Source organism: Triticum aestivum, chromosome 5B (genome assembly GCF_018294505.1).
Source record: "Triticum aestivum cultivar Chinese Spring chromosome 5B, IWGSC CS RefSeq v2.1, whole genome shotgun sequence".
NCBI lineage: Eukaryota > Viridiplantae > Streptophyta > Magnoliopsida > Poales > Poaceae > Triticum > Triticum aestivum.
In genome coordinates this window covers 460392483-460420482 of record NC_057807.1, presented here as the reverse complement: position 1 = coordinate 460420482, position 28000 = coordinate 460392483, and the positions used below count along the sequence as shown (strand labels likewise).

At 46.3% G+C, this 28000-nt stretch overlaps 1 protein-coding gene across 1 annotated transcript; it reads left to right on the top strand.

The window, feature by feature from the left end:
• The first annotated feature begins 22592 nt into the window (after positions 1–22592).
• Positions 22593–27597, top strand: LOC123112464 (chaperone protein dnaJ 10). Its single transcript, XM_044533450.1, has 10 exons — positions 22593–22966; positions 23078–23137; positions 24259–24341; positions 24557–24716; positions 25380–25509; positions 25754–25912; positions 26030–26208; positions 26296–26376; positions 26473–26616; positions 27162–27597. The coding sequence occupies exons 1-10, from the start codon at positions 22880–22882 to the stop codon at positions 27261–27263; spliced, it is 1185 nt and encodes a 394-aa protein (XP_044389385.1). The 5' UTR covers positions 22593–22879; the 3' UTR covers positions 27264–27597.
• The last annotated feature ends 403 nt before the right edge of the window (positions 27598–28000 follow it).

Genomic DNA, 28000 nt, shown 5'->3' with positions numbered 1-28000 from the left:
AGACTGGCTAAGGACGAGGTGACGATGCGCGTGAGAAATGGTTCCAAAGTTGATGTGATCGCCGTCGGCACGCTACCTCTACATCTACCTTCGGGTTTAGTTTTAGACCTGGATAATTATTATTTGGTGTCAGCGTTGAGCATGAACATTATATCTGGATCTTGTTTGATGCGAGATGGTTATTCATTTAAATATGAGAATAATGGTTGTTCTATTTATACGAGTAATATCTTTTATGGTCATGCACCCTTGAAGAGTGGTCTATTTTTATTGAATCTCCATAGTAGTGATACACATATTCATAATGTTGAAGCCAAAAGATGCAGAGTTGATAATGATAGTGCAACTTATTTGTGGCACTGCCGTTTAGGTCATATTGGTGTAAAGCGCATGAAGAAACTCCATACTGATGGACTTTTGGAATCACTTGATTATGAATCACTTGGTACTTGCGAACCATGCCTTATGGGCAAGATGACTAAAATGCCGTTCTCCGGAACAATGGAGCGAGCAATAGATTTGTTGGAAATCATACATACTGATGATGTGGTCTGATGAATATTGAGGCTCGTGGCAGGTATCGTTATTTTCTCACCTTCACAGATGATTTGAGTAGATATGGGTATATCTACTTAATGAAACATAAGTATGAAACATTTGAAAAGTTCAAAGAATTTCAGAGTGAAGTGGAAAATCATCGTAACAAGAAAATAAAGTTTCTACGATCTGATCGTGGAGGAGAATATTTGAGTTACGAGTTTGGTCTACATTTGAAACAATGCGGAATAGTTTCGCAACTCACGCCACCCGGAACGCCACAACGTAATGGTGTGTCCGAACATTGTAATCGTACTTTACTAGGTATGGTGCGATATATGATGTCTCTTACTGATTTACCGCTATCATTTTGGGGTTATGCTTTAGAGACGGTCACATTCACGTTAAATAGGGCACCATAAAAATCCGTTGAGACGACGCCTTATGAACTATGGTTTGGCAAGAACCCAAAGTTGTCGTTTCTTAAAGTTTGGGGCTGCGATGCTTATGTGAAAAAGCTTCAACCTGATAAGCTCGAACCCAAATCGGAGAAATGTGTCTTCATAGGATACCCAAAGGAAACTATTGGGTACACCTTCTATCACAGATCCGAAGGCAAGTTTGCTAAGAATGTATCCTTTCTAGAGAAAGAGTTTCTCTCGAAAGAAGTGAGTGGGAGGAAAGTAGAACTTGATGAGGTAACTATACCTGCTCCCTTATTGTAAAGTAGTTCATCACAGAAACCGGTTCCTATGACACGTACACCAATTAGTGAGGAAGCTAATGATATTGATCATGAAACTTCAGATCATGTTACTACCGAACCTCATAGGTCAACCAGAGTAAGATCCGCGCTAGAGTAGTATGGTAATCCTATTCTGGAGGTCATGTTACTTGACCATGGCGAACCTACGAACAATGAGGAAGCGATGATGAGCCCAGATTCCGCAAAATGGCTAGAGGCCATGAAATCTGAGATGGGATCCATGTATGAGAACAAAGTATGGACTTTGGTTGACTTGCCCAATGATCGGCAGGCCATCGAGAATAAATGGATCTTCAAGAAGAAGACTGACGCTGATGGTAATGTTACTGTCTACAAAGCTCGACTTGTTGCAAAAGGTTTTCGACAAGTTCAAGGGGTTGACTACGATGAGACTTACTCACCCGTAGCTATGCTTAAGTCTGTCCGAATCATGTTAGCAATTGCCGCATTTTATGATTATGAAATTTGGCAAATGGATGTCAAAACTGCATTCCTGAATGGATTTCTGGAAGAAGAGTTGTATATGATGCAACCAGAAGGTTTTGTCGATCCGAAAAGTGCTAACAAAGTGTGCAAGGTCCAGCGATCCATTTATGGACTGGTGCAAGCCTCTCGGAGTTGGAATAAACGCTTTGATAGTTGATCAAAGCATATGGTTTTATACAGACTTTTGGAGAAGCCTGTATTTCCAAGAAAGTGAGTGGGAGCTCTGTAGCATTTCTGATATTATATGTGGACAACATATTGTTGATTGGAAATGATATAGAATTTCTGGATAGCATAAAAGGATACTTGAATAAAAGATTTTCAATGAAAGACCTCGGTGAAGCTGCTTATATATTGGGCATCAAGATATATAGAGATAGATCAAGACGCTTAATTGGACTTTCACAAAGTACACACCTTGATAAAGTTTTGAAAAAGTTCAAAATGGATCAAGCAAAGAAAGGTTCTTGCCTGTAATACAAGGTTTGAAGTTGAGTAAGACTCATTGCCCGACCACTGCAGAAGATAGAGAGAAAATGAAAGATGTTCCATATGCTTCAGCCATAGGCTCTATCATGTATGCAATGCTGTGTACCAGACCTGATGTGTGCCTTGCTATTAGTTTAGCAGGGAGTTACCAAAGTAATCCACGAGTGGATCACTGGAAAGCGGTCAAGAACATCCTAAAGTACCTGAAAAGGACTAAGGATATGTTTCTCGTTTATGGAGGTGACAAAGAGCTAGTCGTAAATGGTTACGTCGATGCAAGCTTTGACACTGGTCCGGATGATTCTAAATCACAAACCGGATACGTATTTATATTGAATGGTGGAGCTGTCAGTTGGTGCAGTTCTAAACAAAGCGTCATGGCAGGATCTACGTGTGAAGCGGAGTACATAGCTGCTTCGAAAGCAGCAAATGAAGGAGTCTGGATGAAGGAGTTCATATCCGATCTAGGTGTCATACCTAGTGCATCGGGTCCAATGAAAATCTTTTGTGACAATACTAGTGCAATTGCCTTGGCAAAGGAATCCAGATTTCACAAGAGAACCAAGCATATCAAGAGACGCTTCAATTCCATCCGGGACCAAGTCTAGGTGGGAGACATAGAGATTTGTAAGATACATACGGATCTGAATGTAGCAGACCCGTTGACTAAGCCTCTTCCACGAGCAAAACATGATCATCACCAAGACTTCATGGGAGTTAGAATCATTACTGTGTAATCTAGATTATTGACTCTAGTGCAAGTGGGAGACTGAAGGAAATATGCCCTAGAGGCAATAATAAAGTTATTATTTATTTCCTCATATCGTGATAAATGTTTATTATTCATGCTAGAATTGTATTAACCGGAAACATAATACATGTGTGAATACATAGACAAACATAGTGTCACTAGTATGCCTCTACTTGACTAGCTCATTGAACAAAGATGGTTGTGTTTCCTAACCATCGATATGAGTTATCATTTGATCAATGGGATCACATCATTAGAAGAATGATGTGATTGACTTGACCCATTCCGTTAGCTTAGCACTTGATCGTTTAGTATGTTGCTATTGCTTTCTTCATGACTTATACATGTTCTTAGGACTATGAGATTATGTAACTCCCGCTTACCGGAGGAACACTTTGTGTGCTACCAAACGTCACAGCATAACTGGGTGATTATAAAGGTGCTCTACAGGTGTCTCCGAAGGTACTTGTTGAGTTGATGTATTTCGAGATTAGAATTTGTCACTCCGATTGTCGGAGAGGTATCTCTGGGCCCTCTCGGTAATGCACATCACTATAAGCCTTGCAAGCAATGTGACTAATGAGTTAGTTGCGGGATGATGCATTACATAACATGTAAAGAGACTTGCTAGTAACGAGATTGGACTAGGTATTGAGATACCGACGATCGAATCTCGGGCAAGTAACATACCGATGACAAAGGGAACAACGTATGTAGTTATGCGGTTTGACCGATAAAGATCTTCGTAGAATATGTGGGAACCAATATGAGCATCCAGGTTCCGCTATCGGTTATTGACCTGAGACGTGTCTCGGTCATGTCTACATAGTTCTCGAACCCGTAGGGTCCGCACGCTTAAAGTTTGGTGACGATCGATATTATGAGTTTTTGTGTTTTGATGCACCGAAGGTAGTTCGGAGTCTCGGATATGATCACGGACATGACGAGGAGTCTCAAAATGGTCGAGACGTAAAGATCGATATATTGGATGACTATGTTCGGACACCAGAAGTGTTTTGGGAGGTTTCGAGGGTCCTCCCAAAGGGATGTTCGAGTGACTGTCTGAGTTTGGAAGGTCCTCCCGAAGGGCTGTCCACGACACCGTTTGAGAGACTGTCTGACCTCCTCCGGAGGGCTGTCCGAGGGGCAGACGAGGGAGTACATCCTTGCGGTTGGGAGGTTGTAAAATCCTAGCTGTAGGGATCTGCATCACCGATCGCCATCGACTCTACTTCAGCTGCGCTACGAGTCGGTAACGAAAAGATCAAACCTTGTATGCAGTCTCCATAGTGGTCCTGGGCTGGTGCGTAGGTCGGAAAGTTTTTGTTTTTACTGTATTACCCTACACTCTTTGTGTTTCAATTATTATCTTTCATGTGAGCATCAAGGAAATCTTATGCCTAGCTAGGGGGTGTAAAACGATAGCGCTTGTTGGGAGGCAACCCAATGAATAAAATTTACTTTTGTCTTTTTATTTTTGTTCTTGAGTGGTTGCACAATTATTATACTGTTATGATTGTGTTTTCTATGTTTCAATTAGTGTTTGTGCCAAGCAAAGCCTTTGGGATCATGTTGGGTGATAGTTGCTTTGATCTTGTTGAAAATCAGAAACTTTTGCGCCAAGTAAAATAATTTTCATAAATCACAGAAACGTGATTTTGCTCTGAATTATTTTACACGGGATTGATATACAAATTTCCCACGTTATCCTAATTTTTCAGAATTTTTGGAGTTACAGAAGTATACGAAGTTTTCAGATTGCTACAGACTGTTCTATTTTTGACAGATTCTGTTTTCTTTGTGTTGTGTGCTTATTTTGATGAATCTATGGTTTGTATTGGAGGGTATAAGCTATTGCATAACTATTGATTCCCTATGCAAGCACGAAAGTCAATAGTTATGCAATGAAATTACATCCCACTTATGGTGCATTATTCAGTGTTAACTATGCTTAATGCTTACTTATGAGATTTTTTGTTTCTTGGTTGGATGCTTCCTAATCTTTTGCTAGCCTTCACTTGCACTAAGTATGATCACTACTTGTGCATCCAAAATCCTTAAACCTAGTTTTTCTATGTGAGTCCACTATACCTACCTATATGCGGTAATTCCGTGCCGTTCTAAGCAAATTTGTATGTGCCATCTCTAATTTTCAAAATAAATTTTCCTTTTGTGTGCTCGTACCGCTCATGAAACGGTAGGGGTGCCTGATATTTTTCCATGCTAGATGTGTTATTCTCAAGATGAGTTTCTATTCACTTGCCATTGCACGAGAGTATGGCAAAGGTATTAGGGATGCACAGTCCTGAAATAAAAAATGAATTTACTTTATGTTCTCAAATAATAAATTCCTTGGGAAGTGTTGGTATGGACGACACCCGTGGATTCGGTTAGCCGTGGAATGTGAAAGTATGGTGGAAAAAGGACTAAACTTTATTTTATGCTTGGGAACCACCTATGATATATCTAGCATGGAAAGTATTGAAAACTACTCGGTCATTTTCGTTGACAGGAAAAGCATGCCACCCAAAATGTTTTATCTCTATCTTTTTTGCTTTGAGCTCTGGCACCTCTACAAATCCCTACTTCCCTCTGCGAAGGGCCTTTCTTTCACTTTATGCAATTTTTATTTTTATTTTTGAGTCTCCGTCTTCTCTTATAAAGCACCAACCAAGGGGCACTATGATTGTACTTGAGCATTGGGTGTAGCTAATATACGAGTGTGTTTCATGAATGGATCAATGATTGAGCATAATGGGCTAGGGATAACTTGCTTTAGTGTTGATATTTTTAAAGACATGGTTGTTTGTTGATATGCTTGAGTATTGAAATCTTCATGTCAAAACTAGACTATTGCTTTGAATCATATAAAAGTCCAAATGTCCATGCTACAAAGAAAATATTATGTGATGAACATGTTAGACAACATTCCACATAAAAAATTCTATTATTATCATTTACCTACTCGAGGACGAGTAGGAATTAACCTTGGGGATGCTGATACGTCTCCAACATATCTATAATTTTTAATTGTTCCATGCTGTTATATTATCATTCTTGGATGTTTTACAATCATTTTATAGCAACTTTATATCATTTTTTGGGACTAACCTATTGACATAGTGCCCAGTGCCAGTTGCTGTTTTTTTGCTTGTTTTTTACTTTGCAGGAAATCAATATCAAACGGAGTCCAGATGCAGCGAAACTTTTTGGTGATTTTTTCTAGACCAGAAGACACCTGTTGGGCCAAAGAAGTGCCAAAGGGGGCGCTCCCTGGTGGGTTGTACCCACCTCGGCCGCCTCCCGTACCGCCCCTTTGCTCTATAAATACCCCAATATTTCAGAAACCCTAGGGGAGTCGACGAAAAACAATTCCAGCCACCGCAAGTTCCAGAAACCACAGATCCAATCTAGACACTGTCATGGAGGGGTTCATCATCCTCATTGGTGCCTCTCCGATGATGCGTGAGTAGTTCATTGCAGACCTACGGATCCATAGTTAGTAGCTAGATGGCTCTCTCTCTCTCTCTCTCTCTCTTTTGATTCTCAATACAATGGTCTCTTGGAGATCTACTTGATGTAACTCTTTCTGCGGTATGTTTGCTGGGATCCGATGAACTTTCAGTTTATGATCAGATCTATGTTTTTATCCATGAAAGTTATTTGAGTCTTTTGATCTCTTATATGCATGATTACTTATAGTCTCGTATTTCTTCTCCGAATCATTGGTTTAGTTAGGCCGACTAGATCGATTTTACGGAGTTTCCGGTTACTGTGGATGGTCGAGGCCGAGCGATGCACTGTTGTTTGCGCGTTTCTCTCATATGCGCGTGTGTGCTCGGCGTTCGCTAACTAAACCCGAGTGAGGCATTCGCTAACTAAACGAAAGCACAAGAGTTTACGGGGGGTCGTGGGTGGTATCGATCGGCAACAAGCCAAGAACCATTAACATAGGTATCAGATTACAGCGTACACATACCAAACGTGTGTAAGAGCAACTCCAATGCGCCGACCCAAATATACACACGATTTGTTCGCTTTTAGTATGGGTCGGCTTGAGCGCCCAACGGGAGGCGGACCCAAATTTGCGCGTGAGGAAAAAAATAACAAAACGAACCACACGTGGCACAGATAACAAAAATAGAAACTCAATTTACAATAACTGGACGGTCAACCACCGGCCAAAGTCTACTTAAACTTAATTAAACGTTCATAAAAATAAAACAAAAAATTGGCGCCCGCCCGCAGCCCTAGATGCCGGCCTTGCTCTTGCCATCGTCATCGCCGCCGGTGAGGTCGATGAAGATGGGAGGCGGCCCAGCCCAACCGAAGGCGGCTTGATAGTCCGCCAGGGCTGCCTCCTCCGGCGTCTGCTACGGCGATGCGGGCGCGCTCCTCCTCTTCCTCCCTCTCCTTCTGCATGCGCTGCTTGGCATCTACGCGCTCGTCCGCCAGCCGGCGCTGCCGCCAATGTTCGAGGTACATGGCCTCCTATGCTGGCGTGGCACCAAGCCAAATAGGGGGGGGGCGCTGACGAACTCCTGCACCTGGCCAGTCCAGATGTACTTCTCGGCCGGCTCGGGTGCAGGCATCGTCGGGATTAGCCGCGGCGACCAACGGCGGCACCACGCAGTCGCCTGCTGTGGAGAGGGCCATGGCCTCCGCCATCTCTGCCTGGTACGCGCTCCGTTGCTGCCGCTTCGGCCTTCCGTCGCTCCTCCTCGATGGAGTTGGCGAAGCCTCCGCCAACGCCGCCTGGGAGGTCGCCTGGGCTTCCTCCTCCTCTGGCTTGACGACGGGGGGAGGTCTTGATAACCCACAAGTATAGGGGATCGCAAGAGTTTTCGATAAGTAAGAGTGTCGAACCCAACGAGGAGCTAAAGGTAGAACAAATATTCCCTAAAGTTCTATCGACCACCGATACAACTCTACGCACGCTTAATGTTTACTTTACCTCGAACAAGTATGAAACTAGAAGTACTTTGTAGGTGTTTTCGGGTAAGCTTGCAAGAAAGTAAAGAACACATAAATATAAAATAGGGGCTGTTTAGATAAAGATGCAACAAAGTAAATATAACGAGTGTGGAAAAGTGGTGGTAGGAGTTGTGGAATTGTCCCTAAGCAATTGACTATGTTCCTAGACCGGTAATCACTATTGCAATTCTATTTGAGGGAGAGGCATAAGCTAACATATCATCCCTTACTTGGAATTCTATGCACTTATGATTGGAACTCTCGCAAGCATCCGCAACTACTAAAGATTCATTAAGGTAAAACCCAACCATAACATTAAAGCATCAAGTCCCCTTTTATCCCATACGCAAACAACCTACTTACTCGGGTCTGTGCTTCTGTCACTCACGCCACCCACCATAAGCAAATCATAAACATATTGCAAACCCTACAGCGGGAATCCCTCACGCTTGCGCGACACGGAGGGCACAATAGGACAACACCAATAATAAAACATGCAACTCAAACCAATCATAGCAATTCATCAACCACCGATAGGACAACGAAAATCTACTCTGACATCATAGGATGGCAACACATCATTGCAAAATAATATGAAGCATAAAGCACCATGTTCAAGTAGAGGGTACAGCGGGTTGCGGGAGAGTGGACCGCTGGATATAGAAGGGGGAAGGTGATGGAGATGTTGGTGAAGATGACGGCGGTGTTGGTGAAGATCGCGGTGATGATGATGGCCTCCAGCGGCGTTCCGGCGCCACCGGAAGCAAGGGGGAGAGAGCCCCCCTTCTTCTTATTCTTCCTTGACCCTTCTCCCTAGATGGGAGAAGGGTTTCCCCTCTGGTCCTTGGCTCCCATAGCTTGGGAGGGGCGAGAGCCCCTCCGAGATTTGATCTATCTCTCTGTTTCTGCGTTCTCTGCGTTGGCAGATTCTACCCCTTCACCGTTTCTTTTATATCCGGAGATCCGTAACTCCGATTGGGGTGAATCTTTCGCTCAGATCTTCCATGTAAAATTAGATTTCTTGCGCCAGAAGGAGAGCATAAACCGCCTTACGGCTGGACCACGAGGGTCAGGGGCGCGCCCCCTACCTCATGACCACCCTGGACACCGTTTCGCGTTGATTTTACTTCCAGAAAATCATAAATATTCCAAAAAAAATCTCCGTCCATTTTTATCCCGTTTGGACTCCGTTTGGTATTGGGTTTCTGCGAAACAAAAAACATGCAATAGACAGGAACTGGCACTGGGCACTGGATCAATATGTTAGTCCCAAAAATAATATAAAAAGTTGCCAAAAAGTATATGAAAGTGAATAATATTGGCATGGAACAATAAAAATTATAGATACGACGGAGACGTATCAGGGAGGCGGGGGTTGACGTGGTGGCGCTGCATGCCCAGCCGTCATTGCTCCTCGTGTTCGAGGGCAAACCAGACCTCCCAATTGGGAAGGTCTGCGACGTACTCGGGCATGCGTCGCTGCGCCGGTGTGAGCTGCGCCCGGTGCATGTGCACCTCCTCGTCGGGCGCCCGCTGTGTCTGCGGCACCGCCGGCACCGGGATCCGCTGCGGATCGAGGTGCCAGTGGCGCGACAGTGTGACGTCGGGTACGACAGCGGCTGCCTGAACTGGGATGTGCAGACATGCCGACCTGAGCGGGTAGGCGCCGGTGGCGGGGGAGGAGGAGGGAGAGGAGGAGCACAAGAGAATGAGGCACCGGGGGTGCCCTTGCCCTTTCCGCTGCCGGAGCTACTGCCAAAGAGCCCCATGGCTAGGGTTTAGGTTGTCGTCAGCGAGGAAGCACGAAGGGGGTGGTGGGAGGGCCAGATGTGGACGGAAGTTGATGAGCCCCCCCCCCCCACACTCGTGGGTTAAAAAATGACGCTTCCACTTGCTGACTAGTGGGCCCGGTGTTGGTGGTTGTCATAAATTTGATGGTGGATGGTAGTTGGGCGGCCGCCAAGTGAGACAACGGCGGACAGCGAGGGGCGCGCGGCGCGTCCGTGCTAACGCATTTCAGGCGCAATTTTGAACCGGAAATGGGTCCGCGCGGACGCGAAGCAGACGATTTTTGGGAATGGGTCGGCACGTTGGGCCAGTGTTTTTGTCCGCGCCGACCCAAACGAACATGGGCGGAGGCACAATTTTGAACCGGAAATGGGTCCGTGCGGACGCGAAGCAGACGGTTTTTGGGAATGGGTCGGCATGTTGGGTCGGTGTTTTTGTCCGCGCCGACCCAAACGAACGTGGGCGGACGAAATGGGTCGCCCCATTGAAGTTGCTCTAACGTTTTTGCTTTCCGCCGTAAACAGGTAAGAGCAACTCCAACGGGCCGACCAAAACGAACAACAAATTTGTCCGTTTTAGTTTTAGGTCGACAGTGCGCCCAACGCGCCGACCCATATGTGCCGGCATGGCAGGCTGGCCGCCCTATTTCAACAAATAGCTCATTTTTGCACACACAACTTTTGCATTCAAACATATAGTCAAATAACATAGTTTCAATCAAATAAAATAGCATAGTTTTACAAGCCAAATAAAAGTAAAAATGTCTCACATAGTTTTGCAAGCCGAATAAAGAAGATACATCTATTGGTTGCCAACATGAGCCCACATATGCTCAACCAAATCATTTTGCAGTTGCACGGGAGTTTCCCAATCACGCGTGTCATGATGAAATTGGGTGAACTGTTCAAACGTTGCCGACCACCCCCTCTCTAATACGGTTGAAAAGATGCCTACTCATATCGAAACGGCGGCGGAATTTCTGATGTTTGAACAATGGATTTGTTGTATGAAAGTAGTCCTTCCAAAGAAGGAGATGCCTGCTCTCTCGGTTGTGATTCAACGTCGGAAGGTGGTCCGGAATGGAGCCATAGAGCAACGGCCGCTGGTTATTGAGGTGGTGATGGACCAACACGGCAGCCAATATCTCCTCCTCGTCACCGGACGACAAATCGTCAGAGTCGCACAGGAAATTGTGAAAAAAGAACTCGTCGGCGGAGTCCATTTTGTACCTTGGCAAGCTGTCAAACAGCTTGCGGGCGTCGACGAAGGAGTCGGGGCGCGCACGTGTTGGAAATATTCCCTAGAGGCAATAATAAAAGGATTATTATTATATTTCCTTGTTCATGATAATTGTCTTTATTCATGCTATAACTGTATTATCCGGAAATCGTAATACACGTGTGAATACATAGACCATAATATGTCCCTAGTAAGCCTCTAGTTGACTAGCTCGTTGATCAACAGATAGTCATGGTTTCCTGACTATGGACATTAGATGTCGTTGATAACGGGATCACATCATTAGGAGAATAAGACCCAATCCTAAGCATAGCACAAGATCGTGTAGTTCGTTTGCTAGAGCTTTTCCAATGTCAAGTATCTTTTCCTTAGACCATGAGATCGTGTAACTCCCGGATACCGTAGGAGTGCTTTGGGTGTACCAAACGTCACAACGTAACTGGGTGACTATAAAGGTGCACTACAGGTATCTCCGAAAGTGTCTGTTGGGTTGACACGGATCGAGACTGGGATTTGTCACTCTGTATGACGGAGAGGTATCTCTGGGCCCACTCGGTAATGCATCATCATAAAGAGCTCTAAGTGACCAAGTGTTTGGTCACGGGATCATGCATTACGGTACGAGTAAAGTGACTTGCCGGTAACGACACTGAACGAGGTATTGGGATACCGACGATCAAGTCTCGGGCAAGTAACGTACCGACTGACAAAGGGAATTGTATACGGGGTTGATCGAATCCTCGACATCGTGGTTCATACGATGAAATCATCGTGGAACATGTGGGAGCCAACATGGGTATCCAGATCCCGCTGTTGGTTATTGGCCGGAGAGCTGTCTCGGTCATGTCTGCATGATTCCCGAACCCGTAGGGTCTATACACTTAAGGTTTGGTGACGCTAGGGTTATTTGGAAGACTTGTATGTGATTACCGAATGTTGTTCGGAGTCCCGGATGAGATCCCGGACGTCACGAGGAGTTCTGGAATAGTCCGGAGGTGAAGATTTATATATAGGAAGTGCTGTTTCGGCCATCAGGAAAGTTTTGGGGTCACCTGGTATTGTACCGGGACCACCGGAAGGGTCCGAGGGTCCACCGGGGTGGGCCACCTATCCCGGAGGGCCCCGTGGGCTGAAGTGGGAGGGGAACCAGCCCCTAGTGGGCTGGTGTGCCCCCCTTGGGCCCCCCCTGCGCATAGGGTTGGAAACCCTAGGGTGGGGGGGGGGGGCGCACCACTTGCCTTGGGGGGCACTCCACCCCCCTGGCCGTCGCCCCTTGGGAGATTCCCATCTCCAGGGCCGGTGCCCCCCCGGGGGCCTATATAAAGGAGGGGGGGAGGGAGGGCAGCCGCACCCCTGAGTCTTGGCGCCTCCCTCCTCCTGCTACACCTCTTCCTCCTCCCGCGGTTGCTTGGCGAAGCCCTGTCAGAGTACTGCATCTCCACCGCCACCAGGCCGTCGTGCTGCTACTGGAGCCTTCTTCCTCAACCTCTCCTTCCCCCTTGCTGGATCAAGAAGGAGGAGACGTCATCCCCTCCGTACGTGTGTTGAACGCGGAGGTGCTGTCCGTTCAGCACTTGGTCATCAGTGATTTGGATCACGGCGAGTAAGACTCCATCATCCTCGTTCTCTTGAACGCTTCCGCTCACGATCTACAAGGGTATGTAGATGCACTCCTATCACTCGTTGCTTAGATGAACTCATAGATGGATCTTGGTGAAACCGTAGGAAAATTTTAATTTTCTGCAATGTTTCCCAACAGTGGCATCATGAGCTAGGTCTATGCGTAGTTCTCTTTTGCACGAGTAGAACACAATTTTGTTGTGGGCGTAGATGTCGTCAACTTTCTTGCCGCCACTAGTCTTATCTTGCTTCAGCGGTATTGTGGGATGAAGCGGCCCGGACCGACCTTACACGTACGCTTACGTGAGACAGGTTCCACCGACTGACATGCACTAGTTGCATAAGGTGGCTAGCGGGTGACTGTCTCTCCCACTTTAGTTGGAGCGGATTCGATGAAAAGGGTCTTTATGAAGGGTAAATAGAAGTTGACAAATCACGTTGTGGCTTTAACGTAGGTAAGAAAACGTTCTTGTTAGATCACCTATAGAAGCCACGTAAAACTTGCAACAACAATTAGAGGACGTCTAACTTGTTTTTGCAGCAAGTGTCTTGTGATGTGATATGGCCAAAAGTTGTGATGAATGATGAATGATATATTGTGATGTATGAGATCATGTTCTTGTAATAGGAATTTTGCATGTTTATGAGTATGACAACCGGCAGGAGCCATAGGAGTTGTCTTAATTATTGTATGACCTGCGTGTCAATGATTTAACGCCATGTAATTACTTTACTTTATTGCTAAACCGTTAGCCATAGTAGTAGAAGTAATAGTTGGCGAGCAACTTCATGGAGACACGATGATGGAGATCATGATGATGGAGATCATGGTGTCATGCCGGTGACGAAGATGATTATGGAGCCCCGAAGATGGAGATCAAAGGAGCTATATGATATTGGCCATATCATGTCACTACTATATAATTGCATGTGATGTTTATTATGTTTATGCATCTTGTTTACTTAGAACGACGGTAGTAAATAAGATGATCCCTTATAATAATTTCAAGAAGTGTTCTTCCCTAACTGTGCGCCGTTGCTAAAGTTCGTCGTTTCGAAGCACCACGTGATGATCGGGTGTGATAGATTCTTACGTTCACATGCAACGGGTGTAAGATAGTTTTACACATGCAAAAACACTTAGGGTTAACTTGACGAGCCTAGCATGTACAGACATGGCCTCGGAACACAGAGACCGAAAGGTCGAACATGAGTCGTATGGAAGATACAATCAACATGGAGATGTTCACTGATGATGACTAGTCCGTCTCACATGATGATCGGACACGGCCTAGTCGACTCGGATCATGTAACACTTAGATGACTAGAGGGATGTCTAATCTGAGTGGGAGTTCATTAAATAATTTGATTAGATGAACTTAATTATCATGAACTTTAGTCTAAAACCTTTGCAAATATGTCTTGTAGATCAAATGGCCAACGCTCATGTCAACATGAACTTCAACGCGTTCCTAGAGAAAACCAAGCTGAAAGATGATGGCAGCAACTATACGGACTGGGTCCGGAACCTGAGGATCATCCTCATAGCTGCCAAGAAAGCATATGTCCTAGATGGACCGCTAGGTGAAGCACCCATCCTAGAGAACCAAGACGTTATGAACGCTTGGCAGTCACGTGCTGATGATTACTCCCTCGTTCAGTGCGGCATGCTTTACAGCTTAGAACCGGGGCTCCAAAAGCGTTTTGAGCAACACGGAGCATATGAGATGTTCGAGGAGCTGAAAATGGTTTTCCAAGCTCATGCCCGGGTCGAGAGATATGAAGTCTCCGACAAGTTCTACAGTTGTAAGATGGAGGAAAATAGTTCTGTCAGTGAGCACATACTCAAAATGTCTGGGTTGCACAACCGCCTGTCCCAGCTGGACATTAACCTCCCGGACGAGGCGGTCATTGACAGAATCCTTCAGTCGCTCCCACCAAGCTACAAGAGCTTTGTGATGAACTACAATATGCAGGGGATGGTGAAAACTATTCCTGAAGTATTTTCAATGCTGAAGTCGGCAGAGGTAGAAATCAAGAAAGAACATCAAGTGTTGATGGTCAATAAAACCACCAAGTTCAAGAAGGGCAAGGGTAAGAAGAACTTCAAGAAGGACGGCAAGGATGTTGCCGCGCCCGGTAAGCCAGTTGCCGGGAAGAAGTCAAAGAATGGACCCAAGCCTGAGACTGAGTGCTTTTATTGCAAAGGGAAGGGTCACTGGAAGCGGAACTGCCCCAAATACTTAGCGGACAAGAAGGCCGGCAACACTAAAGGTATATTTGATATACATGTAATTGATGTGTACCTTACCAGTACTCGTAGTAACTCCTGGGTATTTGATACCGGTGCCGTTGCTCATATTTGTAACTCACAGCAGGAGCTGCGGAATAAGCGGAGACTGGCGAAGGACGAGGTGACGATGCGCGTCGGGAATGGTTCCAAGGTCGATGTGATCGCCGTCGGCACGCTACCTCTACATTTACCTACGGGATTAGTTTTAAACCTCAATAATTGTTATTTAGTGCCAAGTTTGAGCATGAACATTGTATCTGGATCTCGTTTAATACGAGATGGCTACTCATTTAAATCCAAGAATAATGGTTGTTCTATTTATATGAGAGATATGTTTTATGGTCATGCCCCGATGGTCAATGGTTTATTCTTAATGAATCTCGAACGTAATGTTACACATATTCATAGTGTGAATACCAAAAGATGTAAAGTTGATAACGATAGTCCCACATACTTGTGGCACTGCCGCCTTGGTCACATTGGTGTCAAGCGCATGAAGAAGCTCCATGCTGATGGACTTTTAGAGTCTCTAGATTATGAATCGTTTGACACATGCGAGCCATGCCTCATGGGCAAGATGACCAAGACTCCGTTCTCTGGAACAATGGAGCGAGCAACCAACTTGTTGGAAATCATACATACTGATGTGTGCGGTCCAATGAGCCTTGAGGCTCGCGGAGAATATCGTTATGTTCTCACTCTCACTGATGACTTGAGTAGATATGGGTATGTCTACTTAATGAAACACAAGTTTGAGACCTTTGAAAAGTTCAAGGAATTTCAGAATGAGGTAGAGAATCAACGTGACCGAAAGATAAAGTTCCTATGATCAGATCGTGGAGGAGAATATTTAAGTCACGAATTTGGTACGCACTTAAGGAAATGTGAAATCGTTTCACAACTCACGCCGCCTGGAACACCTCAGCGTAATGGTGTGTCCGAACGTCGTAATCGCACTCTATTGGATATGGTGCTCTCTATGATGTCTCTTACCGATTTACCGCTATCATTTTGGGGATACGCTCTAGAGACAGCTACATTCACTTTAAATAGGGCACCGTCTAAATCCGTTGAGACGACACCGTATGAACTATGGTTTGGGAAGAAACCTAAGCTGTCATTTCTAAAAGTTTGGGGATGTGATGCTGATGTCAAGAAACTTCAACCTGAAAAGCTCGAACCCAAGTCGGAAAAATGCGTCTTCATAGGATACCCTAAGGAAACCATTGGGTATACCTTCTACTTAAGATCCGAGGGCAAGATCTTTGTTGCCAAGAATGGATCCTTTCTGTAAAAAGAGTTTCTCTCGAAAGAAGTAAGTGGGAGGAAAGTAGAACTCGATGAAGTACTACCTCTTGAACAGGAAAGTAGTGCAGCTCAGGAAAATGTTCCTGTGATGCCTACACCAACTGGAGAGGAAAATAATGATGATGATTAAGGTACTTCGGATCAAGTTGCTACTGAACTTCGTAGGTCTACAAGGACACGTTCCGCACCAGAGTGGTACGGCAACCCTGTCATGGAAATCATGTTGTTAGACAACGGTGAACCTTCGAACTATGAAGAAGCGATGGCGGGCCCAGATTCCAACAAATGGCTTGAAGCCATGCGATCCGAGATAGAATCCATGTATGAAAACAAAGTATGGACTTTGACAGACTTGCCCGATGATCGGCGAGCGATAGAAAACAAATGGATCTTTAAGAAGAAGACGGACGCGGATGGTAATGTTACCATCTATAAAGCTCGACTTGTCACTAAGGGTTATCGACAAGTTCAAGGGGTTGACTACGATGAGACATTCTCTCCCGTAGCGAAGCTGAAGTCCGTCCGAATCATGTTAGCAATTGCCGCATACTATGATTATGAGATATGGCAGATGGACGTCAAAACGGCATTCCTTAATGGACATCTTAAGGAAGAACTGTATATGATGCAGCCGGAAGGTTTTGTCGATCCTAAGAATGCTAACAAAGTATGCAAGCTCCAGCGATCCATTTATGGGCTGGTGCAAGCATCTCGGAGTTGGAACATTCGCTTTGATGAGATGATCAAAGCGTTTGGGTTTATGCAGACTTATGGAGAAGCCTGCGTTTACAAGAAAGTGAGTGGGAGCTCTGTAGCATTTCTCATATTATATGTAGATGACATACTCTTGATGGGAAATGATATAGAACTTTTGGACAGCATTAAGGCCTACTTGAATAAGTGTTTTTCAATGAAGGACCTTGGAGAAGCTGCTTACATATTAGGCATCAAGATCTATAGGGATAGATCGAGACGCCTCATAGGTCTTTCACAAAGCACATACCTTGATAAGATTTTGAAGAAGTTCAAAATGGATCAGTCCAAGAAAGGGTTCTTGCCTGTATTGCAAGGTGTGAGATTGAGCTCGGCTCAATGCCCGACCACGGCAAAAGATAAAGAAGAGATGAGTGTCATCCCCTATGCTTCAGCCATAGGATCTATTATGTATGCCATGCTGTGTACCAGACCTGATGTAAACCTTGCCGTAAGTTTGGTAGGAAGGTACCAAAGTAATCCCGGCAAGGAACACTGGACAGCGGTCAAGAATATCCTGAAGTACCTGAAAAGGACAAAGGACATGTTTCTCGTTTATGGAGGTGATGAAGAGCTCGTCGTAAAGGGTTACGTCGACGCTAGCTTCGACACAGATCTGGATGACTCTAAGTCACAAACCGGATACGTGTATATGTTGAATGGTGGAGCAGTAAGCTGGTGCAGCTGCAAGCAGAGCGTCATGGCGGGATCTACATGTGAAGCGGAGTACATGGCAGCCTCGGAGGCAGCGCATGAAGCAATTTGGGTGAAGGAGTTCATCACCGACCTAGGAGTCATACCCAATGCGTCGGGGCCGATCAAACTCTTCTGTGACAACACTGGAGCTATTGCCCTTGCCAAGGAGCCCAGGTTTCACAAGAAGACCAGGCACATCAAGCGTCGTTTCAACTCCATCCGTGAAAATGTTCAAGATGGAGACATAGATATTTGCAAAGTACATACAGATCTGAATGTCGCAGATCCGTTGACTAAACCTCTTTCGCGAGCAAAACATGATCAACACCAGAACTTTATGGGTGTTTGATTCATCACAATGTAACTAGATTATTGACTCTAGTGCAAGTGGGAGACTGTTGGAAATATGCCCTAGAGGCAATAATAAAAGGATTATTATTATATTTCCTTGTTCATGATAATTGTCTTTATTCATGCTATAACTGTATTATCCGGAAATCATAATACACGTGTGAATACATAGACCATAATATGTCCCTAGTAAGCCTCTAGTTGACTAGCTCGTTGATCAACAGATAGTCATGGTTTCCTGACTATGGACATTAGATGTCATTGATAACGGGATCACATCATTAGGAGAATAAGACCCAATCCTAAGCATAGCACAAGATCGTGTAGTTCGTTTGCTAGAGCTTTTCCAATGTCAAGTATCTTTTCCTTAGACCATGAGATCGTGTAACTCCCGGATACCGTAGGAGTGCTTTGGGTGTACCAAACGTCACAACGTAACTGGGTGACTATAAAGGTGCACTACAGGTATCTCCGAAAGTGTCTGTTGGGTTGACACGGATCGAGACTGGGATTTGTCACTCCGTATGACGGAGAGGTATCTCTGGGCCCACTCGGTAATGCATCATCATAATGAGCTCTAAGTGACCAAGTGTTTGGTCACGGGATCATGCATTACGGTACGAGTAAAGTGACTTGCCGGTAACGACACTGAACGAGGTATTGGGATACCGACGATCAAGTCTCGGGCAAGTAACGTACCGACTGACAAAGGGAATTGTATACGGGGTTGATCGAATCCTCGACATCGTGGTTCATACGATGAAATCATCGTGGAACATGTGGGAGCCAACATGGGTATCCAGATCCCGCTGTTGGTTATTGGCCGGAGAGCTGTCTCGGTCATGTCTGCATGATTCCCGAACCCGTAGGGTCTACACACTTAAGGTTCGGTGATGCTAGGGTTATTAGGAAGACTTGTATGTGATTACCGAATGTTGTTCGGAGTCCCGGATGAGATCCCGGACGTCACGAAGAGTTCTGGAATAGTCCGGAGGTGAAGATTTATATATAGGAAGTGCTGTTTCGGCCATCAGGAAAGTTTCGGGGTCACCCGGTATTGTACCGGGACCACTGGAAGGGTCCGAGGGTCCACCGGGTGGGGCCACCTATCCCGGAGGGCCCCATGGGCTGAAGTGGGAGGGGAACCAGCCCCTAGTGGGCTGGTGTGCCCCCCCTTGGGCCCCCCTGCGCATAGGGTTGGAAACCCTAGGGTGGGGTGGGGGGGGGGGCGCACCACTTGCCTTGGGGGGCACTCCACCCCCCTGGCCGCTGCCCCTTGGGAGATTCCCATCTCCAGGGCCGGTGCCCCCCCGGGGGCCTATATAAAGGAGGGGGGGAGGGAGGGCAGCCGCACCCTTGAGTCTTGGCGCCTCCCTCCCCCTGCTACACCTCTTCCTCCTCCTGCGGTTGCTTGGCGAAGCCCTGCCGGAGTACTGCATCTCCACCACCACCACGCCGTCGTGCTGCTGCTGGAGCCTTCTTCCTCAACCTCTCCTTCCCCCTTGCTGGATCAAGAAGGAGGAGACGTCATCCCCTCCGTACGTGTGTTGAACGCGGAGGTGCTGTCCGTTCAGCACTTGGTCATCGGTGATTTGGATCACGGTGAGTACGACTCCATCATCCTCGTTCTCTTGAACGCTTCTGCTCATGATCTACAAGGGTATGTAGATGCACTCCTATCACTCGTTGCTTAGATGAACTCATAGATGGATCTTGGTGAAACCGTAGGAAAATTTTAATTTTCTGCAACGTTTCCCAACAGCACGGACCAACTAGCTGCCCTGCCGGCGTCCGACGAGCGGGCCGGCGTCCGACGAGCGTGCCGGTGAGGATGAGGTGAGGATCTGGCCGGGGCGGCGAGGCGGCTTCTTGGTCGCGGCCGCGACTGTGTCGGGGGGGAGCAGCGGGGGGGGGGGGGAAGCAGTCGGGTCCTCGACGGTGGCGGGCAACGTGGAAGGTGGCGGCGTTGCTGAGCGGATGTTGCGGCCGGCAGCTGAGAGAGTCACCGAAAACAATGGGCGTCGGCGTCGGCGACGAAGGAGGCAAGAGTTGATGTTGGATGGGGAGAAGGCCAATGTGCCACCGACCAACGGGCCCGGGAGGAGGAGAAGGCGAGCGCGCGCGCGTCAATCTCGTGTCCGCGTCGACGTAAAAATGGGCCTGAAATGGGTCGTCTGCAGACGAAAAGCGGACGCGTGTTCGTTTCGGTCGGCGCGTTGGGCCGATTTTTGTGTCCGCGCCAACCCAAAGAGATGCTAGCGGATGAAATGGGTCGACCCGTTGGACTCTAAGAGCATCTCCAGCCGTTCGGCCCCCCAGGGCGCATAAAAATCGCCCCCTGGGGGCGAGCCGGCGATTCTTTCGGCGCTGGGGGCGGTTTTGCGCCCAGTCATCGCCCCCAACTCGCCCCCAGTCGCCGATTTTGGCCCAGTTTTGAAGCCCCATTTCGGCGAAAAAGGCTCATATGGACGAGAATAGGCCCATATTCGGCGTGGTTCGCCGTGGCTCGGTGTTCAATTATGAACATAAATATATTTTTATCACATATTTCATCGCAGAAATTTCAAATACTTCAACAAAATAGTACAACAACAAATAGTTCAATACAAATTATATAGTTTAACAAATAAAAACTCATATTTCATCACACGTCGCGCCCGGTGTCGCCCTTGAGCCTCCATAGGTGCTCTATCAGATCTTGTTGCAGTTGATGATGCACCTGTGGGTCTCGGATCTCCTGACGCATACTGAGGTAGGCAGTCTAGGTTGCCGGTAGCTGGTGATCAACTTGGGAAAGAGGACCCTGCCTGTGGTATGGTTCAGTGTCAAACACTGACTCTTCCTGCTCGCTCTCAATGATCATGTTGTGCAAGATTACACAGCAAGTCATGATCTCCCATATTTGATCTTTCGACCAGGTCTGAGCGGGGTACCGGACAACAGCAAATCGAGATTGGAGCATACCAAATGCCCGCTCGACATCCTTCCTGCAAGCCTCCTGAATCTTCGCAAACCAGGCGTTCTTGCCTCCAGGCACAAGGTTTTTGATGGTCTTGACAAATGTCGACCATCTTGGATAGATGCCATCAGCTAGATAGTACCCCTTGTTGTACTGCCGCCCATTGATCTCGAAGTTCACCGGAGGAGAATGACCTTCAACAAGCTTGGCAAAGACAGGAGAGCACTGCAGCACATTGATGTCACTGTGAGTTCCTGGCATACCAAAGAAGGAGTGCCAAATCCAGAGGTCCTGTGTGGCCACCGCCTCAAGTACCACACTGCAACCGTCTTTGGCACCTTTGTACATCCCCTGCCAAGCAAATGGGCAATTCTTCCATTTCCAATGCATGCAGTCGATGCTTCCAAGCATCTCAGGAAATCCTCTTGCTGCATTCTGTGCTAGGATCCGAGCAGTGTCTTCCGCATTGGGTGTTCTCAAGTATTGCGGTCCAAACACTGCCACCACTGCCCGACAGAACTTGTAGAAACATTCTAGGCTGGTGGACTCGGCCATGCGCCCATAGTCGTCCTGTGAGTCACCGGGAGCTCCATATGCAAGCATCCTCATCGCTGTAGTGCATTTCTGGATGGAGGTGAATCCAAGTTTGCCGGTGCAATCCATCTTGCATTTGAAGTAGTTGTCGAACTCCCAGATGGAATTCACAATCCGGAGGAAAAGCTTTCTGTTCATCCGATAACGGCGCCGAAATGTTCTATCGCCGTGAAGTGGAGCATCGACGAAGTAGTCGGAGTAGAGCATGCAGTAGCCTTCGAGACGATGCCGGTTCTTTGCTTTCATCCGCCCCGATGCCGAGCCACCTCGCCGCGGCTTTTCATTGCTCGCCAGCAGCTGGGCGAGGGTGGCGAGCACCATGAGATGCTCTTCTTCCTGGACGTCGGCCTCGGCTTCCTCCTCCAGCAGCGCGGCGAGCACTTCCTCGTCATCTGAGTCCATCGCCGAGGTAGGAAAATCGCCGAACACCTTGCGCGCGGTGGGCGTGCACCCGCCGCTAAACTGCCCCTCCGCGGCCGGAAACGCCCAGAAGTAGTCGGAGGGGCTGTCACGGCGAACCTCTGCTATTTTTCTGGCGGGGAATGGCTATCTACCGGTGAAGGGCGGCGGGGCGGCGCCGGGATATGCCTAGTTGCGGCCGAGAGTGCGGGGGGTGGGAGGCGAGCCGGGGAAGAAAATCTTGACTTTTCACCTGACGGCGTGGGCCAACCGCGCTTTCCCCTTGCGCCGGAGCCCCCAAGCGCCCCCCAGCGCGCCGGGCGGAAAAAAGGGCCGAACGGGCGCTTTTCGTCGTCCTGGGACGCGACTCGGCCGTTTTTTTTACGCCGGCGCCCAAAAAGTCGCCTGGAGGGGCCTGTTGGGGGTGCGGCTGGAGATGCTCTAACGGGGCTTTTTGCCCACCTCGAAAATGCCATTATACCTACCCCCAGTCCAGTCCGGGTTGGTCCACCTCTACTGCATCGCCGCAAATTCAACCCCCGGCGATTAACGAGAGGGAATCAATCCCCATTGGAACGGGAGGCGTTCCAAATCGGGCGGGTTTCTCCGCCATGTCAACGTGACTCATCCCCCCACTATTCCACGCGGAGCCGGCGAAAAAAGAAAGCAGAACGAAATTATTCGCCCCTTTCCATTCCACGCCCTTTATGGTCGCCCGGGGATCTCTCTCAGCCGCCACACCCGCGCCGGCCTCCCATTCCTCCGCCCACCACGCCGCGAGGAGCAGCAGCAGGAGGAGATCTCGGGGGGCGGCGCGCGAGATCCGGCGTCGGAGGGGCGGCGGCCTGATCGATTCATCGGTTGGTTGACTCGACGATGGTGCGGGAGACCGGGTACTACGACGTGCTCGGGGTCAGCCCGGCGGCCACCGAGGCCGACATCAAGAAGGCCTACTACGTCAAGGTCGTGCCACTGCCACGCCCTGCCGCGCGCGCTTTCCTGTCCCGCTCCGTCTCCACCGGCGAACTTCGCTCTCATTCCGGTTTGCCGGTGTCGTTGTTGTTGTTGTTGCAGGCGAGGCAGGTCCACCCCGACAAGAACCGCAATGACCCCCTCGCGGCCGAGAAGTTCCAGGCAAGTGCTCCCTCTGCCATGCCGCTGCTTGCTTCCCCACTGCCATGACTTCCCTTGTGAGACATCAGCAATTCAGCATCATGCAAAATCCGCTGTAACTATCGCCAACAGTGCTGCCAGCGACTGATCAGGCAATTAGCTATGCAGAAGTCAACACTGATGTAAATTAGTGGGGATCATGTGTCTTCATTCGGCGCTCTGCAAGACGGGTGTCCCGCCTTTCGGGGATTCAGTCAGCTTTTACATGGACGATGAACGCCGATGGTGGTAGCGACATAGATATTTCTTTGCTGCTGCCTTGCTGGTAGGAATCAGAACTGTATTACACCGGCTCACCTAGGGGAACTTCTCCAGTCACCATAGTTGCCTCCCCTGTTACTAGCTCAGGGAGGGATGTACCAAAGAGTGCAGCTACTGCCTCAATGATAACGGGCATAGATGTTGCAACCCTGCTGAATAACAAACTGATGCTACAACTGTTTTTATCTTGCCATGATGTTGAAAATCATCTTACAGTCCATGGAGCTCAACTACAAACTCGTGAATTACCAAGAACATTTGTATTTCCATGTCTAATGGCGAGTAGGTGAGTTTGTGGAATCAGAATGGCTGAATAGGTGACAACTTTGCCTTGCAATAACCGGGCATATGCACCTTATGCCCAACAAAATGACATTGAAGAAAACGCAAAACTTAATCTAGTCTCCCCATTGATGCTCATGGAAGTTACTGACTTACTGTGGCCAAAACAAGTTTCTAGTGTCAGTTTGCTCCTTTGTACACCAATGAATCATTCTGCATAGGCACGAAAATGATCATAATTGTTATACATCAATCAACTGAAGCAGGTGACTAATATCCGACAACAGCAGTTCCCTTTGTCGTGTGCTTCGCTCTCAACCACAGATTGCTTGTATGTTGCGTGCTGGTATATCAGCCATCACGCAAGATAGTATAATGCATTATTGAGTTACTTTTGCAGTGTGTTGGTCATTGCTGCAGTAGTGCTACTTTGCAGTGCATCTTGTCACAATACTAGCTGGCTTTGTAAGACAGGAAGATGTGATTTACAGAGTTATCCCTTTATATATAGCGTGTTTACAAAGTTACTGTAATTGCAGGAACTGGGGGAGGCATACCAAGTACTTAGTGACCCCGCACAGCGTCAAGCATATAACTCGTATGGGAAATCTGGTATTTCAACGTAAGTGTGACCGACAAATACTTACTATGAACTTTTTGGAATAATTTCGAAGAATTGGGATGTTCTTGGGGAATATATTAGCTTAGTTGACTGCCAAATTGTTCCGTTCTTTCCTAGATATAGGTTTCACAATGTAATTGGTGATTTCGTCTTGTATGCTGCAGAAATTGGTGAGATGATTACCTTCTTACTAGTTTCCTGCCATCATTATACAGGGAAGCAATGATTGATCCATCAGCCATTTTTGCAATGCTATTCGGTAGTGAGATTTTTGAGGATTACATTGGTCAACTGGCGATGGCATCCATGGCTTCACTCGACATTTTTGGTGAAGATGAAAAGATTGATGCAAGGAAGTTACAAGAGAAAATGCGAGTATGTCCCTATCAACAGAATAGTTTGTGTGCTTTCTTGGTTGGAGATTCAGAAATATTCCTTCTCCATAGAAGATTAGGGTCTGTTTGTAGCTTCCAAATGTATATTGTACATGCTAAAATTGTAGCATAATGCCTCTGCTGCACTAAAGGCCACAATACCTCTGGAAAGCCTTCAAACAGAAGAAAACAAAGAAAATTGAATGTTCGAATGTAGACCCCTTGGTGTTCCTCTTTGCCCGTTTGTTACACTTATCATTTTAGTACAGCCATGATTTCCCCAATTTTCAATGTTATAGTAACACATTTTTGTACTTCAACCCCTGGCCCACCTCTATATAAGATAAACTAGTGAAACTCAAACGTTGCATGATACACTCTTCTTTCAGCATGACATTTCTCATGCAGAATATCAGTCTTTACACTTTTCAGTTTCTACGCAGGTCTGTTTACTCTTCACTGTAGCAATTAGATGAAATTAGGGGCTGATGGCTTAATTGTTAGATTGCAAAAGCATGCTTATTGACGTTATAATGTATTGTAATAAAAAAGAAATGCTAGCTAAGATGTCTCTTTTTTTTCAGTGTTGTAATTATGTAAAGTTCTAAGTGGTGCCATACTCTTCATATTGTCGTATCTTTAAGGCTCTTAACAACTACTGCAGGCTGTACAAAAGGAAAGGGAGGAGAAACTTGCGGAGAAACTGAAGAATAGATTGCACATTTATGTTCAAGGAAACAAAAAGGAATTTATCCAGGTTGCTGAGGCTGAGGTAGCTAGACTTTCTGATGCAGGTGACAAACTTTTTGCTCACTTGCTAACTGTTCTGTCTATTTTTCCTTTAAACTTTGTAACTGCCTCTGGCTGCTTTTTCTGCCTTTATTCCAACCCAGTAGCTCTGGAACTGTTTGGCCACTTTTTTCTTGTGTATTCCCAACATAAGTCAAACTTTGAGACTTCACTTTTCTTTCTTTATCATGTTCACAAACCCGACTTCTATTAACTCAATGTTATTTTCTGATTTTGCATGTCCTGCAGCATATGGGATTGATATGTTGAGTACTATCGGTTACATGTATTCAAGACAAGCTGCCAAGGAGCTTGGAAAGAAAGCTATCCTTTTGGGGGTTCCCTTTATAGCTGAATGGTTTAGAAACAAAGGTCATTTTATTAAGTCCCAAGTGACAGCTGCAACAGGTAAAACTTACTTTATTATTTAGTTTCTTGAATAGCAGTTCTGATTTCGATATTTGCAATGTTGGTGCTAGCAATATATATTTGTATTTTGGCTTGAAATTTGTTTTGTTTCTGTAGGTGCAATAGCTCTTATGCAGTTGCAGGAAGATTTAAAAAAACATCTCAGTTCGGAATGTAATTACACTGATGAGCAACTTGAAGCTTACATGCAGAGTCATAAAAAGGTTATGGTGGATTCCTTATGGAAGCTTAATGTTGCTGATATAGAGGCAACTCTGTCACGTGTCTGTCAAATGGTTCGTCTTCATGTTGGCACTATCCTTGCTGCTCTGTTTTTGTAATCTTACTCATTATCAGAAGTTGTAACATTCTACCAATACCAGGTTCTCCAAGAGAGCAATGTCAAGAGAGAGGAACTAAGAGCTCGAGCTAAAGGATTGAAAACTTTAGGCAAAATATTCCAGGTATCATTCTTTGTATAACCAGTCATTCACGTGTGTGCTCTGATATGTAAGTTGTTTGGTGTTCTTGATGAACTAAGTTGGGTTATTTCGACACAGCGTGTTAAGCTCAATAGTGAAGGAGAAGCAGCAACAATGAAGCATACGATAAATAATTCGGATGATAATGTTGGTACCTCTCCGGATTCATCACCAAGATCTCCCAGGGTGCAGCCGTTCGATGCAAACCCACCATATTCTCAGGTGCCTACCATCTTCTGAGATCATTGTTGTGACATGTGTAGCATATTAAAATGCAAGTTTGTATACATGGCTGTTTGCTGAATTATCATTAGATAAAAAAAATCAAAATTAGATTCCAAAATGGACTTTGTCATGATCTATTGAGTTCAAGCTGTATCAAGCTTTAGTTAACCCAATTTTTCGTTACATGCAAACACGGTTTATTACTACCATCACACTAGATCAGATGACAGATTGACAGGTATGGTGAGCTTTCCAAATGATCTTAGCTATCTGCTCTAGACCCATCACCAACAGGCCAACACTTAACTGCCAAATAAGATTATCTTTTATCCATCACCTAACCGACAAAACTTTTGACAGCCGCCAAAAGAAAAGAAAAAATGATGTTGATTCGCATATCAGCAAACTCACTATCACTGCTTGTTCCATTGGTTGTACCTCCACACTGACACACACAACTCTCTTCATCAACTCACAGTAGAAATGCTTATATGCTTCCATCAAACAGAAGGCTCAGAAATGTTATTCTTCTTTTTGTCCAGAGCCCATATGTGGAGGCCCCTCGGTTCGGCGGCGGTTATAGCCCGTTCAACTTCCCGATGCCCACCGCTCCGCCTGGTGCGCAGAGGGATCCTGTCCCATGACCCGCTCCAGGGCCACCAACTTTTTTTTCCGTGGGTCATCCTTTTTGTACAATATTATTGCTTGTGTTAGTAGATGATCACATGGTGTTCATTTGTGCCACTAGTATAGTAGAGCGAAGAAGCATCTGGGTATTATCAATTTGCTTTCTTCGGATGTATAATCGATCGATTAAAATGATCCATACGTCGACGGGGTCCCCGTGTTGTGTACAGGCGTGTCGTGCTGCTTCTGATGGGTTGTCGGGGCAGCGACCGGTCGGCATTGTTGTATACATAAACTATATCACATCACATATATTTTTTCCTTGTGTCTATGGGCGCATAATTGTTTTAATCTATGGCCCATTTGTGCAAAATAGCTGTGGATTATCTCCTGGTACCTGAAAGTGTTCGCTCTCGTGATGCCAGATTATATATCTGAATTATCTCTGTGTGTGTGGAAAGTACAGTGACTGCATTGTACAATTTTCTACTACAAGCTTGTGTAGTCTCATTCATTCAGTTGTTTGAACGAGTGCTGTGAAACGTGTTAATGTGGAAAGCTCTGTGGTAGGTATGATCCATTCCTTTTATTGTACTTTCTACTGCATCAATTCTTATCTGTTACTTGCAGTTTATGCGGCCCCGTAAAAATCTGCCATTTTGCCCGGCTTTTTGCCGACTGGATGATTATGGGGACATTATCAGATTGTGAGAAATGTGTCAACATTCCTGAAGTGCAAACTGGCCTTAGGTAT

Coding starts and splice junctions, on each gene's coding strand:
- LOC123112464 (XM_044533450.1), top strand. CDS start 22,880: ATGGTGCGGGAGACCGGGTACTACGACGTGCTCGGGGTCAGCCCGGCG. Junction 25,913..26,029: donor CCAAGTGACAGCTGCAACAG/GTAAAACTTACT, acceptor TTGTTTCTGTAG/GTGCAATAGCTCTTATGCAG. Junction 26,377..26,472: donor CTTTAGGCAAAATATTCCAG/GTATCATTCTTT, acceptor ATTTCGACACAG/CGTGTTAAGCTCAATAGTGA.